This window comes from Ambystoma mexicanum, chromosome 9 (assembly GCF_040938575.1).
Source record: "Ambystoma mexicanum isolate Mex_15411 chromosome 9, UKY_AmexF1_1, whole genome shotgun sequence".
Taxonomy (NCBI): Eukaryota; Metazoa; Chordata; class Amphibia; order Caudata; family Ambystomatidae; genus Ambystoma; species Ambystoma mexicanum.
The window spans coordinates 994415846-994437130 of record NC_090931.1 but is presented as its reverse complement, the minus strand read 5'-3'; the positions used below and the strand labels follow the sequence as shown (position 1 = coordinate 994437130).

The window sequence follows — 21285 nt, the reverse complement described above, 5'->3', positions numbered from 1 at the left end:
TTATTTACATAATTAACATAAACAGGGATGTTGGCAATCACTATGTGCTAGAATATTACTACTTATTTTGGTATGTTAATGCTAGAAATTCTGGAATGTGTTGGTGTAGTTTTGGTGATAAATTAAATGTATTGTTGTCAGCCCATTGAGATACTGAGTAGAGATATTATACATGGACACATTATCAGTATGAGATTGACTGTGTTTTATGAGCTCGGTACAAATTTCCAATATGCTTGGTAATTTAAGGGCATGCTTGTTTGTAAAAAATGAAACATGATTGTAGTTAGATTTGCTCCACTGATGAAAATGTGTCATGCCAGTGCACGTCATCTTTGCCGGTTCACTTATTGAAATAGGGGAGGTTTAAAATGTTTTTTTAAATTACATTTTGAGGATAATTTGGTATTTTCTTTTTATTTGCTCAGTTGTATGCTACCTTATTGTATATTATGGAAAAGCCTTACCAAACACATTTACAGAATACTCCCTAGCTTTTTACATCCAGGAGAAGAGTTTTTATTCACCATTTAATGAAGCATATATAGCATTATGATTTGACCAGACATTTAAAAATTGCCTTTGGCCCTCATTAAGAGTCCAGCGGTAATCGTGCCGGAAAAAACGGCAGGTGGCCGCTGGACCTGTAATGATTTCCCGGTGCCTGACTTGCCAGATAACCGGGGCATTACAGCCCCGGCGGTCTGGTAAGTCAGGCGCGGTAACATTTTGTTCCCCATTCCCGTGGACTCCCATAGGACTCCACGGGAATGGGGACCACGGAAGCACTGGCACCGTTAACAACAGTGCAGATGCTTCCATGAAAGTCTGCTGGCGGGTGTCGTTCCACCTCCAGGCTCAGACCTGGCGGGCGGAACAGCACCCGCCAGCAGACTCGTAGTTTGCCGGTCGGGAAACAACGGTGCCGGTAACTTTACCAGCACTGTTGTTTCCGGACTGGCAAACTTGTAATGAGGGCCTTTGTTTCAGAACTGTCATGTAGTTGAATGTAGCTGGATGCTTTATAAATACTTGAATGTGGTAATGGTGTCTGATGGATGTTATCACAATGAATGATCCACAAATAAATGCAGCTTCTGCTGCCGAACTTGCTTTGGGGTCATTCCGATTTGCTTTTCGTCATTTACTTTTTATAGCGATTAACTTCTCAAATGGCTAATTGTAGTCTCTCAATTTTAACAAGTAAACTTACTGTAAGGCCAGTTGTTCTAAAGTCCAACTAAGGGCTTCATAAAACCATACATCTGAGACATTACATATGCTCCACTCTTAGTATATGGCTGTATCACCTGAGAATGTTGGTAGCATGGACAGAGCAGCCAGGCTTATCTTAGGCGGGAGAGAGGGCTGTAGCTTGGTACAAAGAAATTGTAGCATACATGCCGTCAAAGGAAATACTGAAACACTACGTACTGTAAAAAGAAAGGGTTTAAATACAAGTAGACCAAGATAAATCTTGGGAAAGGTAAGTACTATCAACATAATATAAACACAATGATAAAAACCAACTCAATACTTATGGGTTACAAACCAAAGTATAAACTATTAATAATACACTAGGCAGTCATGGTGAGTCAAACCTACAGCACATTCAGAATGGCAATCAGCGATTCTTGGTGAGTAAAATAAGGTTATATATACTTTTAGAATACCATCAGTAATTCAAGGGTTGGTGACCATGTCAGTCCTGCAGTGACACTCAGTTACAGAATTCACATAATAAAAGTATACACCATGCATCATTACTTTTGAGAACTCAGTTCAGAGCTAGTAAAACAACTTATATACTTTCAGGAACGGCCTCAAGACACTCAATGATAAGTTTGAACTCTCGCTAACTATTTTGTAATAAACTTAGCAAATCAGGGAAAGAAAAACCCAATTACGTTTTAAGAAAGACACAGGGCTTCATTTAGAGTCTGCCGGCCTGGAAACAACGGTGGCAGCAAACCCGCCGCCACTGTTGTTTCCAGACTGGCAGATTACGAATTCTGCAGCCGGGAGGTGTCACTCCCGCCAGGTCTGACCTGGTGGGAGTAACGCCACCCGCCTGCAGACGGAAATGGAAACACTGGCTCCGTCATAGACAGAACCAGTGTTTCCATTGTCCCCATCGCCATAGGACTCCATGGAAATGGGGATTTACGGAATTCTGCCTCCGGAATTACGGGGTCACCGGGGTTGTAATGCCCCGGTGATTCCGGCAATCCTGGAGGCAGTAATTCATTCCAAGTCTGGCAGCAACCTGCCAGTTTTTCCGGCTCAGTTACCGCCGGACTTGGAATGAGGCCCATTGTGTATTTCTAGGTAAGTAATTGACCTATTGGTACAGAACTATCTACTATCTAATAGCTAGTTATACCCAGTATACTATTATGAAGGGTATAATGCAGTTTCTAAGGTAAATGGAAGCACAACCCAGGGTTACACGTTTCGAAGAGCAGCAGGTAAGACCTATATACTTTTAAGAGGGGCTATCAGCAACTCAAAGCTAAGTATTAACTGAGGGATTGTTTTAGGTATGTATAAAGCAGAGCAGGGAAAGCTAAACCCAATGGTACACTTTAAGAAAGACACAATGTATTTCAAGGTACGCAACCCCTATTGCTGAGCTTTTTTTTAAAATTTGTTTATAATCTAAAAATAGATTTTTACAAAAAGAGATTGATGAGCTTTTACACTCTTTTTTACTTCAGTTAAGAATACTAAATCAGTATCACACGTATTACTTTTTAGAATTTGGAACAATATTCAAAGTAGATGGCAGAATGCAACTCAAAGGTAAGCATAAACCTAAGGACACTTTGTAACTTCTTCTATCACAGAGATACAGTTACCACACTAACTTTTTTAGCAAGTAAGTACTTCTACACTTGTTATACTTTCAAAACAGAATCCTTATCTTACAAAGTCCTTCCCTAGTCTTTAGCATGAGTTTTCTGAGAGGCATAAGAGAGAACTTAGTGGTCTAGATGCCAGCTGTAGGCAAGTCAGGGTAGAGTTCAGTTGCAGGAAAGTCAAGGTTCCACAGGATATCTTCTTTAACAAGTAAACATTAGCTTCAAAGTTAGTTAAAAGTACCCACACACTTCACAGAAGGCTCCCTATATTTGTTCCAGCATTAGACCTGGGCAGGTTATATGGGCAAACGGCCAACTACACTAATCAACCACTTAGCCTCACAGGATGAACACTAGACTTAAGGTAAGTATTACCCAAGCCCAAACAGTACCTTAGGAGAAAAGAAGAGCTTTGGAGTTGATGCTTTCAACATGCAGCATCACAGCACCCAGTCCCCGAATTATTGGTCTGGAGATGAAAGAACTAGGAACTGGATCGGAACTTGCAGCAGCAGTCAACAGAGGAGGCTTCCAGCAAAGGATTTTTCATGGATTCTTGGGGCTCTGTTGATTTGGCACCTTTATACAGCAGCCAGATGAAGAACGAATATCACTGGTCGAATTCTCTCCACTTTCTCCATCCTGCACTCTGGTAAGGGGACTGCAGGGATTCAGATCATGTCCTAGAGATCCAGCAGGAGTCCACCAAAGTTTCGGATGGATTCTGAGTTTGGAAGACCATGCATCGCACTAAGGATTGAGTTCCCAGGGCATTGGTGGTTTGCAGCCCGGCAAGGTCAAAGCATGTCGTGGGTTGGTGCAAAATGCATGTCTTCTTGAGACTAGTGGGTCCCATCAGCCTCTTAGTAGGAGTCATTGCATTTGTGTCCCCCATGTTGATTGGAAGGAAGGTTTGCGTCATGCTCTGGGTACACAGCAGGCTCTCCTGTCACTGGAAATGGCTACATATGTCTTTTCTCCATCTTCCTGTTTGGATTCAGCTCCAGTGGTCGACTTGTCAGCAGCTTCCAGATTCAGAGCATTTATCAGGAACTATAGCACAACCTCTGCAAACTCCCCCTGCAGTTTACAAAAAGGGGCAGTCTGTCTGTTCAATCAGGAAAGACAGCCCCACACTGGGACTTGGTTCCTTGCAGGGAAGATGAAAGACAAAGGGCTGCAGAGTTCTGGACTCCGCCCTCACTTTCTGCCTTCTAAGACATTATAACAAAATCATGGCCTCCTCCTTAGATCAGATTGCCCCTCTCAAACTAAGGCCAAGTAAGCTAAAAAACCATTTGAACAAATGGTTCACTCTACTCCTAAAAAATCAAGGCAACAAAAAAGAAACTGCGAGGCTGCATGGAAATTGCTACCATCGGAAGCCAACAAACTAAAGCTCACTAAACTCTCATCACTCTACAAAAAAGAAATTTGCTTAGCTAAGCGGAATCCTATGACACCCGTATCTCCCAAGCTAACTCCAATATGAAAGAATTATTTACCATTCTTAAAGAACTAGAGTCTCCCATTTCAATACCTGACACTTGCACCAAAGATAAAACTTAGTGCTCAGAGATCCAATTCGCATTAGCTAATAAATTATCCACATTACAAAAGAAAATATCCCAGAAAAAAGCATCCTTAAATGTCCCACCCACGCACAAAATATCCGTGAACACCTCAGAAAACCATCCCATCCGCTTTCATTTCTCTAAAGTATCTATCATAGAGGTGGAAAGAATTATTCTATCCCTCAAACCAACCAACTGCCATGGTGACCTCTGCCCAGCACAACTCATCAAGGATGCGGCTCGAGACCTGTCACCTTTCATATCCAAGCTCATCAACCCGTCCTTTGCCACCGGCACCATCCCCACCAACCTCAAAGAACTCAAAGAATCATCGGTACTCCCACTACTAAAAAAACCCACTCTTGATCCATTAACTCCCACCAACTATAGGCCAATCACAACAGTCCCGTTCCTTCTAAAAATATTAGATAAAGTGGCCTACATGCAAATTCAAAAATACCTGGAACTACACCACCTGCTAGGAGCCAGACAGTCAGGCTTCCGCCCACAACATAAAACTGAGACCGCGTTCATCGATCTAAAAATCCAAGTCGACGAGCTCAGAGACAGTGGCAAATCAGCTCTATTGTTACTCCTGGACCTCTCAGCTGCTTTCGATCTGGTAGATCATATAATCCTTTGCAACCATCTCGACACAGCAGCACACTTCTCCAAAGATGCCATGAACTGGATTAGATCCTTCCTAAGCGGCAGAACAATGAGGGTCTTCTCGCCCTCAGCAGCGGCAGATCCCACTCCTATCACCTGCGGGGTGCCACAGGGGTCCTGCGTCTCACCCACACTGTACAATATCTTTACCAAGCCCCTCTTCGATGATCTGGACCATCTTGGTATCACCTACACTAATTATGCAGATGATACTGAGATCCTCCTCCCACTTACAGGGGATTACGACAAGGATTTGTCCTTTGTAAATAGAGTGTACATCATCATCCAGGCATGGATGGCTATGTATGGTCTATGCCTGAATGATAATAAAACAGAACTCATCATCTTGGGTACCCCCATTACCCTAAAAAAATTAGGACCCAACTACACCTCCTTCCTAATTGATGGCAACTTCATTAAGGTGGCACAAGAGGTAAAAACTTTAGGTTTTTACCTCGACTCCACCTTATCCTTCTCTAAACAAGTCAACACACTAGTGTCCTCCACAGCGTACACGTGCAAACTCATTAGAACTAGCAAGCTATTTCTCTCGAAATAATAGCTGTACCATCCTGGCCAGAGCCCTCACCCTGTCCCGTCTGGACTACTGTAACGCCCTATACATAGGCTCCAACAAATCCATCATTTCTAGAATCCAAGCCCTAAAAAACAATGCCCTTAGAGAAGCCTTAGGTATCTCCAGAAGAGAGCACATTTCCGAGAGCAGACGACAGAACAACTGGCTCCGGACCAATGACAAAATCCTATTAAAAACCATGTCGCTCACTCACAAATCTCTTAACAATGCTGCACCCATCTACCTCTCTGAGAGATTCCATAAACGGTCATCCTCAAGACCAACTAGATCGATAAACCTGGACTGCTTGACCATCCAATTCAAACGGTCGATGATTGGTGGCAACAGCTTCCCTGTTAAAGCAGCTAAACTATGGAACTCCATGCCTCCCTCCCTAAGAGTAGACCAGCCCTATCAGAATTTCAGAACCAATACCATCTTGTGGCTAGAATCCACTGACACCTGATAATCCCTTGGCGCTAACCTCACTTCCATGTACAATACTTGTAATACTCTGTAAATATCTGTATATCCTGCTTGTATAATAATGTATAGTAATGTATTGCTTTGCATGACTGCTTGTACCTTGTGACTCACCGTAACTAAGCTTTGCATATCCTTGTATCTGTTGCACCCTGATACCCTTGGGTATGGCACGCATTACAAATAATAAAACAAACAAAGAAACATTCTGGAGGATTCCTGCGTACTGCCAAATGCAAAACTTCAACCAAGGTCGTTCCTGCCTAGAATGGATGGGGAAGACCTCAGAAACAAGAAGCAAACAAGAAATGGTGAAAAAAGAAGGATCCGACCATTCTAGCAGTATGGGGCCCTACTGTGCATTACAGAGGCTGATATAACAGCACACAAGTAATAAAGACTAAAAGTCATAAAGGTAAAACCACTGCCACAAGCCATACAAGTAAACTTGCAACTGTAACAAAAATGTTACCAGGTAAGGAAGAAGGGGGATACATTGTATCCCCCAACACACTGCATAAAATGGGGTGTGCTGGCTCACTATATAAAATGTAAAGGGGATGGAAATCCCACTTTACTTCTTGCGAACAGTAGTTTAGCCAAGAAATAATAAGAGAATTAAAAAGGAAGTCACTGCATTTAAAATGCTGTGTACTGCCATAGTATACAGCAAAAACAAATAGGTGATGGCTGGAAGGTTTAGAATGAATCTTAACCTCTGGCATGGCTCTAGGTAACCCTCCAGACCCATGTTCTCTGCCTGCCAAGCCATTACAGAAGGGAAAAGACCATGTGCAAATCAGGCTTGGTCCAACCCCAGCAGGGGCAGTCCAACCCGAACTGCTACATCACATCCCTTCTGCACAAGACCACAAGCATCCACAAACATGTTTAGGCCTTGTTGGCCCTGATCAGTGAGGAATAGCTTGGGTCTTTAGGCCCAGCAGGCATGGGACCCATGTCTGGACATACCCGTCCCACTCAGGGTGTCAAAGCAAAAACAAAGAGGTGATGGCTGGAAGGTTTAGAATGAATCTTAACCTATGGCATTGCTTTGGGTAACCCTCCAGACCATTGTTCTTCACTTGCCAAGCCATTACAGAAGGGTAAAGACCATATTCAAATCATGCTTGGTCCCACCCCAGAATGGGCAGTCCAGCCCGAGCTTGCGGGGTGGGACCAAGCCCGATTTGCATACGGTCTAAAATTAGATTTGTTGAGATTCTTGCAGAAGTATTAGTTAAGATATTGCTTACCAGCTCATGCTAGGTGATTTCAATGTCTGGTTTGAAGGTGGAACTGATGCCACCACTGTGCACCTAGTTGATTTTGTAAGTGAGTTTGGCCTAGGTCCACTGATCTCTTACCTTAGACACCAAGCAGGCCATACATTGGAGCATGCTTTCACAACTCACTTGTTTATTAGAGTTGGTCATTAATTTGCTTAGTTATATTCCGCTGCAGCTTTCTAGTAGTAAAGTCTTCTTGCAATAAATTCCCAAAAGCCATCACTTACAACTTTAGTGCTTGCAAGCAGGTACATTCCACTAACTTTGACTTACACTTGGGTTTACAGCTGCTTACTTTAAATCACTCTATTCCAGACAAGGTTGCAACACTGATTAATGGCAGTACCTATTAATGAACATATCACAGAGGTTTTGGACGTTATAGCTTCTGCAAAACAGCAAAAGTAGGAAACTGAAGAAACATCTCTAAAATGGTTCTCGCCAGGAGTGTTTTCTCTTTACATCCAGGGAAGAAATCTTGAACATAATTGGCACCGTACATATAACCCATATAAGACAGCATCTGAGAATCTATAAACAGAAAGTCTGCAAAGCCAAACAGAATGTTCCAGAAATGCGACACTTCTAATGTACACATCTTTCTTTATACATATTTGAAATGGTAAGGGATCTGTCAACACCAGAAGCTATATTAGTGGATATACTACCCTCACTGGAGATAGTCGAAAACTTGGCAACTTACAATACAGATACGATCTCTAAGAATTTAACATCCATCCTCTAATCTACAGGTTGAGACAACATCTTCCCCAGGGAGGGTTATGACCCACTGAACCCATGCATTCATGTTCCACCTATTAGACATACTTTTCTGCTGCCATACATTATATATTATTAACCTCTTCCAAGTCATTGAATTGTTTAATACCTCTCTTTAGACTGATATTGAGCTAATACTGGAAAAAGGTTGGTTCAGATCCTTCAGAGCACTGTAGCTTCGGAACGATTAAAAGCCCATAATGAGCAGCATTAACTCAAAGTCTGTACTTTAAAAAAGGCAATAATTCATTGGACACAGTTCACTAGACTTTCACCCAGGGTGCTCCACCCCGCTGGGAACAAGTCTCATGTTTGACCAGCTCCGAAAATAACTAGAAAGTGGCCAAGCAAAAGCACTCAATCTTCTGCACCAGTGTGGCACATTTAATAATAGTGATACAGAACATTCTATTGAGACTTTTTAACCACCTAGGCATAGAAGGGTCTGTCCTGGCTTAAATTCCTTTCTAGGTGACAGATTCCAAGTGGTTTCAACTCCTCCTTACACCTCCTCTTTGAAGCAGTAAACCTGCAGAGTACCACAAGGCTCTACGCTTTCTCTTCTCCTTTTCAATGTTTACCTTACACATTTAATCCAACACATTAAAGCCAGTAGTATATTCTATGTAAATTATGTTGATACTCAACTCTTCATCAAGCTTTCTGAAGATCAATGCACCACCTCTAATAGACTAAAAGATTGTCTCATCTCAATTAAATGCTGGATGTTAAATAATCGATTGCTTAAAAATCAATCCAGGAAAAGATTGAAGTAAACAATGAGCGAAATCCCTGGTGCCCAATGTGCTGACCCCAGCAATTGGCCCTTGCCTTGCCAGCTCCAACTAAGAACGCATAATGGGTATTCTAATGGATGATGAATTAACTTTAACAACACAGGTTACTTTGGTCGCTTGCACATCTTTATTCCCTTAGAAGTGGTTAAAAGACATACTACCATTGTTGTCTTTTCCTCATAAGGTTTTTGTGGTAAATGCTTTCATATCATCAAGACTTTATTTTGGTAATAGCATTTATCTTGGTGTTAGGACAAGTCTCCTCTTTAGGAATTTTGATTACATTTCGCCACCCTTCACCATCCTGCACTGGCTAACAGTGCTGATGAAGAGATGGTTGCTACAATATGTCTGGGCAACTGATACAAAATATGCTGAGGCTCACAAGTGTAGACCTGCTGATGCTGAGATATGCCAGAACTGCTCACTGAGACAGTGCTATTCTGCATGATAGCTAGAGTTCCACTGCGCCAAAAGCTGTTCAAAGGTGCAAATGCTTCAGTGGTGCTGCTCAAATAAGCCAGAGCTGCTGCTAAAATATACAGAGGCTGTTCAGTGGGCTGCTAATCAAATATGCCTTGGTTCCAGTTGTGCTACTCAAATATAGAAGGGCTGTTCTGTGTAGAAGGTGCTGCCCGAATATGTAAATGTTGCTAATACCTTATGCCCCATTAACTGGTATAAATCCTGCTGTCAGAGTACTGAATCCCTACATATCTGTGGACTCTGGCCTTAGGTGCTCTGGGGGACTGCCCAAGCAGGGAGGCCTGGGGTAAATGATGGCGTCGGACACACAACGGCCAGTGGGATAAACAGGTCTTTATTCCACACTGTTGTAACAGTAACTGCCCACTTCCCCTTCCCGTTTCCAGCCCCCTCCCTACCCCCATGTCACTTCCCCTTAGTCCAGGCCCAAACGTAGGCCTTCCAACTTAATGATATGGGAGGGCACTTGGCACAACAGTCACAAAATAACACCCCCCCCCTTTTTAGCATGGCGGATCAACTTACGATTTACCCCATTTTTTCGATCAGTCTCTGAGGCTTTATGCGACATTGTTGAGGTCATGTCGGTGGGCTGGTCCCTTCACAGGTGGTCATTCGTCCAGCTCTCCACTGCTGGCCTCTCCCTCGCACTGCTCACCATCCCCTTGATAGGAGTCCTCTGAGAATGGGTCATTTTGGCTGATGTACGAGTGTTCCCAGACGGCAGGCATGGGGTGCTTGAGCTTCTTGAAGTGGGAGGAGTTTCTCGTTATGCACTGCTGCTGGTCCCCACATGCCATTATCATGGTACCTTTTTACTGGTTATGACCAGGCATTCAGGCGCAAAAGTGGGGTCCTCCTTTCTAACTTTCGGCTGGCCCACTAGTATGTGATCTCCTGGTTCCATGTCACCCTCTCTCACTCCTCGCTGGGAGTCTGCTCTGTCTTTCATTTTCTCTTTCTCTTCTTGATCCTGAGCCCGGGACTGTTGTTCTAGATGCGATGTGTGCTCTTGTTTGAGAGCCTGGGGCACAGTCGTGTTCTCACAGTTCTGCGGACCATGAGGTTGGATTGGCAGACCCCTGTGGTGCTGTGTGGGGTGTGTAGATATTCATGCAGGAGTTGGTACAAAGCCTGCTCAAATGGCCTATTGACGATGTTGGCTATGAACCTTTCAATGATAATGTTGGCTTGGGGCCATCGCAGTGTTATCTTCCTGTGCTGGAACCCCAGGTAGCGTGCAAAGTTTTCAAAGTCATGGCTGGTGAAAGGCGGGCTTTGTCTGATTTTATAATCTTTGGTATCCGGTATATTGATAGCATGCAATCTAGTGCGGGTATGACACAGGTAGCTGCTGTGGATTCTATCAGCTGGGTGTCTGGAAAGCGTGAGTGTTCATCAATTAATACAAGTATGTATGCTCCGTTTCGTAGAGGTCCAAAGAAATCCATGGGACATCTGCAGTGGGTTGGGGTGACGGGGCTGCGCAACCTGGGTGCAGACAGTGCACCCAGGTTATGGCTTCGTAGGAGGCGTTTTGTGGATACTACGCACCAGCATGATGGTCTTATCGCTTAGCGTTTCTCGGATGATGACTTTGCAGCCCTTCATCATGATGTGCTCATCCACGACCATCAGTTTGTCCTTCACTAGCTCCAAGCATCTTATGTCGTCCTTCACCGATACCAGCTCATTTGTGGCCTGATTATTCAAGTGGGACGCTTTTCCAGTGTTGATATAGTGAGCCACCATCACGAGGGCAGGGCCCGTTCTGATTCTTTTTCCAAGGGTGTTCCAATCTACCGGCAGGGGCTGTAGATGGTGGATAATATAATTGATGTGCGCATCAGCAATAGAGGGGCACGCTTGGGCTGCCCCATGGGGTGACTTGACAGGTAGTCAGCGGGGTTGTCTTCCTTCCCTGGATAATGTACAATGTCAGATTTGTAGTCCTGTAACCTCAGGCCCATTGCGCTATTCTTGGTGGCATTTTCACTTTTGGGACTCTGTAGATCGTCAGAAGTGCCTGGTGGTCGGTGTTGACAGTGAATGCCTTCCATATAGGAAGAGATGGAAGTACTTGCAGGCCCATACCTCTGCCAGGCTTTCCTTTTCTGCCTGTGAGTATGCCTGTTCAGTGTCTGTAAGGCTGCAGCTGGCATAAGCTACTATGAACAGGTTGGTGTGGTATGTCAGGGTCTCACTGCGTTAGTATGGCCCCGAGACCCACAGGGCTGGCGTCAACTATGACTTCAGTATTCCTTTCTGCAAAGAAATAAGTCATGTCTTCCGACTTGGAGACGTTTTATCAGATGGTCTCGAAGGCGTGCTGGCAGTCTTCCAACCACTCGAAGGGTTGGTCCCTCCTCATGGTTAGACGAAGAGGGTTTCTGACCGTTGCATAATTCTGGAGATATCTTGAGCAGTAACTTGTGAGTCCCAGGAAAGGATGAAGTTCTGAGATGTTTTGAGGTGGCTGGGCATTGTTCAGTGCCACCACCTTGTCTGGGCCGGGCGCATCCCTTTTTCAAAAAATAAGTGTCAGAAGAATCTGAGCGAGCCCTCCCTGAACTCACATTTGTTTTTGTTGAGAGTCAGACCCGCTGCTTCGAGTGCCGCACAGACCTGGTGTAGGGCTGCGTCATGCTCTTCCTTTGATTTGCCAAACCAAGGATGTCGTTGGAATAGTTGAGGCAGTTAGGGATGTGGCGGATGACTTTTTGGAGTTCCTCTTGAAAGATTTCTGCCATGGACGAGATGCTGAAGCTAAGCTGCTTGTACTAGAACAGACCCATGCGAGTGACGAAAGTGGTAATGTACCGTGATTTGGGGGCAATTTCGAGCTGGTGGTAGACTTTTGTGAGGTCCAATTTAGAGAAAAATGTTGCGCCATGCAATAGATGGATCATGTCAGTGATCCTGGGCGCTTTGTGCCTTTCTCGCTCTATTGCTATGTTCACCCTCCTCATGTCCACGCAAAGGCTGATGGAGCCGTCCAATAATTTCTTCGTGATGGGTACGATGGGTGACACCCATGGGGTGGGTCCTGTTGCTGGCTCAATGGCTTGTTGTTTCAAGAGTTTGCTGATATCTTCTTTGACTTGTTGTATATTGATGGGTATGCCCCTGTAGTGTTGAGCGACTGGCTTCACATCAGGGTTGATGTGTAGCTGGATTTTCCTGTTTTTTTAGCTTTCAGAGTCCTTTACATAAGTTTGGAAATGCTGCTTCAATGTCTTCGGCCTTGCAAAGTATTTGTGGGCCATAAGTTGGTATATAAAATGTACAAGACCCATTTCCACCGCCATTTTAAAAGTGAGGATGCATCTGCTATTCACTTCTGTTTTCAGGACATGCAGCGGGATCGTCACCGTGTGGGCTTTGTGGGTGCACAGGGCTGTGATGACGCCTTTGCAATATAGTGACAAGGTGGATCCATATGGATAGATGACGACGGTAAATCTCTTGAGCTTCTGGGCCTTGGAGAGTGCATTGTAGGCCTTTTTGCTGATTATGTTGACATTCGCCTCCGTGTCTATGCGAAATTCCAAAGGGGTGTTGTTTACTTGGAGCATGAGAACTGGACTGTATTGGGTTGCTGCGCTGTTATTCAGGGGCAACATGATCATTTTTTGGGTTGGTCTTCACCCGACGAGGGTGAGTCACTGCTTGAGAGCGATCTCATTTCGATATACAGGACGTAGCATCTGAGGCCACTGCGTCTGGAGCCTTCAGGTGGTCGATGTTCCTCTCAGATCTCAGATCTGCTGTATTTGCGATCACACCTCGGTCTCCTGGATTCATTGTCATCTTTCGTCTCTCCCTGAGTGATCGTCTGCTGACTGTATGTAAGGGTGCGTTTTTGCAAACAGCCCTGAAGTGGTCGTTGCTGCCACATGTGGCGCATTTCTGACCTAGAGCTGGGCAATTCCCAGTGTGAGGGTTTTCATATCCACATCTGAAGCACGTGGCTTCTGAGCGTCTGGTCGACAGGTTTGGAGTGGCCTATAGTTTATTGACAGTGTCGGGGTCAGGGACTTTGGGTTGTATTGTGACCATGCCCAGTTGGGATTCTACCATCACTTTCATGCGAGCCAGGGCTAGGATTTCTTCCAGTAACTTTTGTTTCTGCAGGAGTTTCTTGGAGAATGCTTGAGAGTTGCATCCGGCGATGACTTGGGATCATAGGGCCTCTTCATTAGAGTATCTATGAAATTGACAGTGTTTCAACTTAATCCTTAGTCTCATAACAAAATTGTCAAGGGATTTCCCCTTTGTTTTGACACGTAGTGTGAAAGATGTATCTTTCAAAATCGATGTTGGTATGGGGTGTGAAGTATTCTGACAATTTTGAGTGTAGGTCCTGGAATGATGCTGTCTCGAGGTTGAGTAGTTCACCTGTTATATCTATGACCGATGGCCCAACTGCCATAGACACGGTGTGTTTGAGTCTTTCGTCTTCACTGACCCCTATGGCTCCTACATAGAATTTGAAATCTCTAAGACAGATTGTCCATCATGGCCCCATTTGCTGGTATCACGTATGTCGAAGGCGCGTGATAAATGCAATATTTGAGATCCTCCCCCCAAGGGGAGGGTGGGACCTGAGGCGCCACAGCCCCACGTGGATGCAATGTCATCTCCTGACATGGTGTGTGTACTGTGGCACCCTGGGAGCGTTATTCCGGTTCCATGGTGTGGTGGGGAGTCTTCCTGCCCCTTTATCTGCATGTGGTTCCTACTCTGGAATTCTAGGGCTGTTATGATCTTTGGGGGTCAGCACCTCTTGAGTACCGGGTGTGGTAGCCTTGAATGTGGCTGTACCCTTAGAGGTGGGGCCTTCCAGTGCTCCTGTGCTGCACCCTTCTTAACCCTCTTTTCATCTGTACATTGATCTCTATTGTTCAGGGGGGGGCGTTGCTGGGCCTTGCTCACCATGCAGTCCATGTGCCTTTGACTGCTTGTAGGGCATTAGCCCCCCCTCCATACCTCACACCTGCTTCCGAGGTTTCCTGCACTAGGTGGCGCGCCAACGCACGTGACATGTGCCCGATGGCATCCTCCGGTGTTGCAACACTGCAGGCTCTCCTCTCAAAACCACATGTGCGTGGTTATTGGATTTGCCAGCACCGGTGGGGTCCAGTTTTAGTAATGGCGTGGGCCTGAGCAGGGAGGTCTGTGGATAAATGACAGAGTCAAACACAACAGTGGGATACACACATCTTTATTCCACACCGTTGTAACAGTAACAGCCCACTTCCCCTTCCCTTTTCACGCCCCCTCCCTAGTCCCACGTCACTTCCCCTTAGTTTAGGCCCAAACGTGGGCCTTCTCACATAACAATGCGGGAGGTTGCTTGGCCCAACAGTCACAACATGAAAATATCCTTACCCTATGTCACACTGTTAGCCACCTGAAAAGTTTTTTCTTTAATTAAATGACTAATGACAGATTTATCAAGGCTATTCCCCCACTTCTCGGATTGTGGTGATTGACCCAGGTGATGGAGTGTTAGGTGAGGGTCAGGAACTCTATAAAATGCATCTATAAATTGCAGTATTGATTGCCATCTTTTTGACATTTCCTTTAAAAAAAAATAACTGTAAAGTATGAAAGGTTGTATTTTCCAGCAAAGTAATTGAGCCCTCCCCACACCCCCTATTAAGTATTTGGAAGATTTTATTTATCTGCGAAATAATTCAATACATTCATATTTTAATGAGAGAATTTCCAGGAAAAGAATGCAGAGGACGTTTTTCCAATTTCAATAATATTGCATTCCAGATAATTCTACCAACAGAGTTCAAATGTCTGTACATGTGTTACTTAAGACCCCGTCTCTGATGACATGTCATTGTTGGCTTGAGGAAGTAGCAACGTTCTAAATAGTTCTTGTTTACCTCTCATATAATTACAGGTTTCCAATGGACAAGCATTTGCCTGGCTATCGCAGTTACGCCACAGATGGGATGATATCCAGAAGGATTGCTTTGTGAATATTTGTGATGCACAGTTTCAATATTCCTATGAGTATCTTGGGAATACACCACGACTTGTGATAACACCACTCACAGACAGGTAAAAGATTTTTGTAAGGATCAAATCCAAAACCAAATATTGTGTCTTTTGAAACATGCGTAGTATAAAATCATTAGCTATGCATTGATACACATTGTCTATGCAGCCATGGCTACTGAATCTTTGCATTTCTTTAGATGTCCCTACACCCAAAAGGTCTATTTAGATTGCTGAATCAAGGCATGTTCCCACAGTGTTAAATGAGGATGCTATCTCTTAATAAAATGCTAAATCAAATTGGTTCATATTATATTACCAGCCAATGCAACCTTAAAGAAAATAATATTCTGTTGGAACTCTGTTATTGTCTGTGTGCTGTTGTATTCGTATTGGGATGGAGGTTGCCACATAGTAATTTACTAATCTGAAACTTAATATATCCCATAAGCAATTGCATTGCCGCCTTCCCCAACCTTTTTTCGATTTTCCAAGTGTTTTGCACGCCAAACACTGCAATGGCATGCACATACCAGAGGGGCACTTTGTAAATCCCCAATAGCATAACATGGTGGTCAGTCATAATGTAGAATGCAATAATGTAGAAAGTCAAAATGTCTTTTTAGAATTTTTTCAAAAAAAAAAAATAAATATATATATAATTAAAATGTGTTCAGTATGAGGGGTGAGAGGGTGGTGGGGGGTGGGGGGGGTGGCCGGTGGGTGTTGGGTGAGGGGGTTGGGGGACCCCCCCCTAGTAAATGATACTCTTCTTGTTTATTTATTTATTGATAGTGCTAATTGACATTTTTTTTTCAACATTTTTTTTTCTAAAAATTGACTCTTTTCATTATATGTATAGGTTTTCGACATTATTGTTTTCTACATTTTTGTAAGTCAACATTTCTTTTTCTACATTATGACTATAAACCGCATAACATATAGCCATTCAGTCATATCATATTTTGAAAGAGTTATATTCTCTTTCTGAATACTCTGACCCCAAATAATATCAGTCAGGCTTGGATTGGCCTATCTGGCAATACGGCAATGCCCGAAGTAGAATCCTTTGCTTTCAGCGGTTTAGAAAAGTGTTAATCAAACATAGCACTGGGACCTTCAGATGGGCAACTGACTCCATGTGGTCCAGTTGGGTGTGATTGTTGAAGGGGTCAAGGGCCACCCATAGGACAAGAGGAATGAGTGCTTCAACTCCATCAGCATGCAAATGTCTTCCAGCAGGGAGACACAAACTGACTCTGTGCATCTTCCCAGAGAATATCCTGCATACTAGGAATCAAGAGTGGAGCGATCTTTGAAGTGGGATTAGAGTTTGTCTGACATGTCCCTCAAGTCGTTTGGCAGGAATTTACAAATATTGAAAGCAGATCTATGTTTGCCAATCGACCTTCTTGCTCAAGGAATTTCACTGCTCCTGGTTTTCAGTATTGATTACCTGGCCCCTTCAATCACTTTCCTGTAAGTGGTATTCTTTTTTAATTTCTCAAACATTGTACAAGCCTATTTTTGAGGAACTCCTCTCAATCACAATAATACATAGTTATTTGTTTAGCACAGTTTATCTAATCTGGGGTATAGGTTGTATGAATAGAATGTAAATACATTTGTGCAATATTTAGGGTGAATTTATATATTTATATAGTAACGGTTTTCAGATGTCACATTTTACCATGAACCGTTTAGAACTGCATCAGACGTTTTCATTTTAAATAACAAGGGTGTTCCTTGGGCTTCGAAACACTCAACCCCAAGTCTATATTGCCTAAGGATTTATGCTTCAAGAAATGCATAGTATATAGAAAGGCTCAAATCAAGTTGAGATTTGTATTTTTGGAGATGATAAAAAGCTGTACCTGCCCTTTTACCCGCCAAAGGAATTTGAGTAGGGTAGTATTTAGGTCTCCAAAACATTACATCAGGATATGTAAACTTAAAATTGATGATGAGTAGACTAGTGTTAGTATTTGTTTCTTTAAAACATTAAATCAAGACATGTAAGCCTAAGATTTATGAAGGCATAGGTTTAAAGAGGAGCTCATCATTTCATTGTTTTTAGCCAAACTCCCCAAGCCAATGATGGAGGATCCCACCTATCCAGCTGTCTACAGACCTTTTTGCATATATCTTATATATTTCTACTGATGATTTGTTTGAGGTTATTAGTTATACATTTCCCTATGGGAGTAATGTTGTTCCAGTTTTAACTAAGGCAACATCTAGAATGTCCCCATTTGTGCATCCACGTGCCAGAGCTCATGTCTGGGCTTCGCTCAGAGTTAAAAGATAACTTGACATTTCAAATGAACCCTTAACAATTGTGAAGAATGCTGGAAGCAGGGTTGTCTGGAATGAAATGACACAATATACCCTGAAGAGGAAAAATTGTGCTCATAATGCCTTCACATGGCTTCTTTCTCTAAACGTTTCAATTTACAACTTAAATGTCAGAATACATACAGTACCTGTCAACATTTGCAATCTTGGCAAAGACAAGGGCGCTGATTCTTGGAATTACCTTCGCGTAAAACGCAGATTTGTGCGCCATTCTGCCCGAAAATCCAGGTTTGAGGTATGGGGATTTTCGGGCAGAATGGTGCGCAAATCTGCGTTTTACACGCAAATAATTCCATGAATCAGGTAAAAGATGTGTCCTTTCCTTCGATTTGATTGGCTGCATATAGCTTGAAGGGTACATGCTTTCTTTCTTTCCTGCAAAGCTGCTCTGCCAAAAACAGAGGCGACACATGTTGCGAAAACATGTCCTCCTTCTTGGAAAGGATATTGGGGCACTGTTTTGTTTAGCATATGCCTAAGTATTGACTTTGTCCATTTATTAATTACCTGGGACTTATAACTGTTTTTATACTGTGTTTAAGTGGTGGTGGATTTTTATTTTTGAAAAAGCAGCGTGCAATTCTTTTAAGTATCTGTAGTTTGTAAAAAAAAAATGTAAAAAGTTAACAAACGCTAAGGTACATATCATGTTAGTAAATTTGTTATGGCGCTCCATTCCAATTCACTCTTTCTTCTTTCTCATTTACGAATGACCTCAGGAATGCAGGATTGTGATTCGGAAATGATTGGAGCCATTGTTTTTTTTCTGATTACTGCATGCTTGCAATTTGGACAGCTGCCACCTTGATGAGGGGAACTGTATACACACCATTCTATGCCCGGTTAAGGCTTACATTTTTCAAAGGGATTCTTCTCACTAATGTTTCTCCCTGAGATAAGCATTTGTACCTGGACAAAATAGTTACTGATATGTCTAAATGTTACTCTCAAATTGTCACGCCTCTGCCAGTCCGCAGGTCCCACTGGAGTCTTTGGAATGCTTGGCGCTGGCGCCGCCATTAGAATGTTCCGTTTTAACCCTCTTACTTCCTGCTTAAAGGTCTAGTCTTTTCTGATCTGTCTTGTATTCCTATTTAGCCCCGCCTCCGTTTCCGGTTCGACGCGTTGCAACTTTGCTTTTCGGTTGGTTGCCATGCTCCGCTATGCTTCCTACTACATTGTTTCCTCTTGCCTTTCTCCCGGGACTGAGCCCTTCTCGCTCTTTCCCGTTCTCTGTGGACTCTGCAGCTGTTTTCCCTTTCCGCTCGCTCCTCCATTTCTTCCCTTCTCTTCTCCTCCTTGATCCCTCTCACCCTTTCTCTCCTTCTCTGCTTTCCCTGTTACAGCCTTTCTGTTTCCCTCTTCTCTCCGTTGTCTGGTTCACCAGTTTCTCTGTAGCTTTCCCACTCCTCGGGCCGCGCTGCATGGTGAAGTCCGAGTGCCTTCCTTAACGAGTTGTTTACTCCACGCTGCTGTTCCGGATTCGCCCGTCTGCTTCACTCTCCAGGCTTCCTCGTCTTCAGTGTACTCTCAGTTGCATCCACGCCTCTCGGGTCATTCCGTCCTGGGACACCTTGCCACTCCATCCATTCTTGTGGTCTCTGCGGAGGAGGGGTCCCCAGCTTCCCTATTTATCAGGGAATCAGGGTGGCTTCCTACCGCGGAAGACCATTCCTCTTCACAAAAAAAAGAAGACCAAAAGAAATCCCCGTCAATGCGGAAGCTCCTCTGAAGAAACAGGTGAGGAGGAAGGGGAGGTGGACTTGGACACAACTGATATACAGCCGGTTACAGCGGAGTTTGAAAGTTTGCAACGCCAAAAAGACCAGATCATGGCATCTCCAGAACAAGTCCAGGAACTCCTTTCCGCAGTCCACAACTTGACTCAAGAATTACAGGCTGTCAAGGCCGAGAACACTGCCCTTAGACATAGAGTCGATCGCTATGAGCAGTCTTGCAGCGATTTACCCCCCATGCCGCTGTCTTGTGGCAAATACGATGGGTCTCCCCATAAATTCAAGGAATTCATGGAAGCATGCATAATCCACTTTACATTTAGACCCCAGACCTATCCCACGGACCGTGCCCGCATTGGGTTTCTGGTCTCTAACTTAACTGGGAATGCTTTATCCTGGGCATCTCCTCTTGTGACTAGTGCTAGTCCATTGTTGCAGGACTATTCCAGATTCACAGCCCAGTTTAAGACGGCCTTCGAAAGACAGGAAACGGCCGTGGTCGCTAGTGAGCAACTCTTGGATATACGTCAAGGTAATTCTGATTTGCTGTCCTATATTTCACGTTTCAAAAGGGTGGCTGCTGATGCAGGTGGGGAAGAAAACGCACAATTCACCATTTTTCGTCGGGGACTAAGAGAGGACCTAAAGGACGAACTAGCAAGGGTTCCAAGGCCAGCTACACTTAGTGACCTTTGGTCCACAGTCCTCCAGTTGGACTTCCGTCTATCTGAAAGGCATTCAGAGCGCCGAAAGAACCAGGGATTTCCTATTCCATTGGAACCTAGCGCGTCCACCTCCACTCCAACCGGTCAAAGTAAGGAAGAACCTAGGCAAATTGGGACAACCAGAGGACCACTTTCTCCGGAAGAACGCAATCAGCGCAGGGACAACAATCTATGCATGTATTGTGGGTCGAATCAACATATCCTGAGGGATTGCCCTGATGTACCTCCCCGACGGTCGGGAAACGCCACCCCTCGGAACCAGTAGGGACAAGTTACCGAGGGGGTTTCCCAAGTCCCTATGTGTCGCTGTCTATCTCTCCAGCCTACACCACCGAGGATAACCGGCCCATGGTAATAGCAGTCCAGTTGTGTCTCCCAAGTCAGACCTGTGAGGTGTTGGCCCTGCTGGACTGTGGGGCCGCAGGATGCTTTTTGGACATTGTGTGGGCAGACAAGACCGGCATCGGTAGGCTGGAAAAAGAGGAAGACCAAAAGGTGGAGGGAGCCGACGGAAAGCCGCTGAGTTCTGGTCTCATCACCCTTACCACCTCCTCACTGGTAATGAAGATTCTCCACCACACCGAGTCAATTCAATTTGACCATATCAGAGCGGCTCACTTCCCCGTTATCCTGGGACTATTATGGCTAAGAAAGCACAATACACTTATTGACTGGAAGAGGAACCAGCTTTCGTTCTCTTCTGAGTTTTATCGGCAATCCTGTTCCTCAATTAACCAACAAGCCACGGTCCACACCCTTCCAGATTCTTCCATAACTAGGGAGGTTGTGAAGATTATCAATATACCCAAAGAGTTTGGTCAATACCAGAAGGTATTTCAGGATGGGGCCCCTCAAGAGTTACCTCCCCATAGGCAGGAAGATTGTGCCATTAATCTGACACCAAATGCCATTGTTCCTTTCGTTCGCATGTTCTCCCT

General features: G+C 44.2%; 1 protein-coding gene across 1 annotated transcript in view; it reads left to right on the top strand.

The window, feature by feature from the left end:
* LOC138488874 (dynein axonemal heavy chain 11-like) overlaps positions 1-21285 on the top strand; it is a 2478284-nt gene that overhangs the window by 210768 nt on the left and 2246231 nt on the right. The window contains exon 6 of the mRNA XM_069616234.1: positions 15434-15594. Within this exon, the coding sequence (XP_069472335.1) occupies positions 15434-15594 (161 nt within the window). The remainder of the gene's footprint in view (positions 1-15433; positions 15595-21285) is intronic.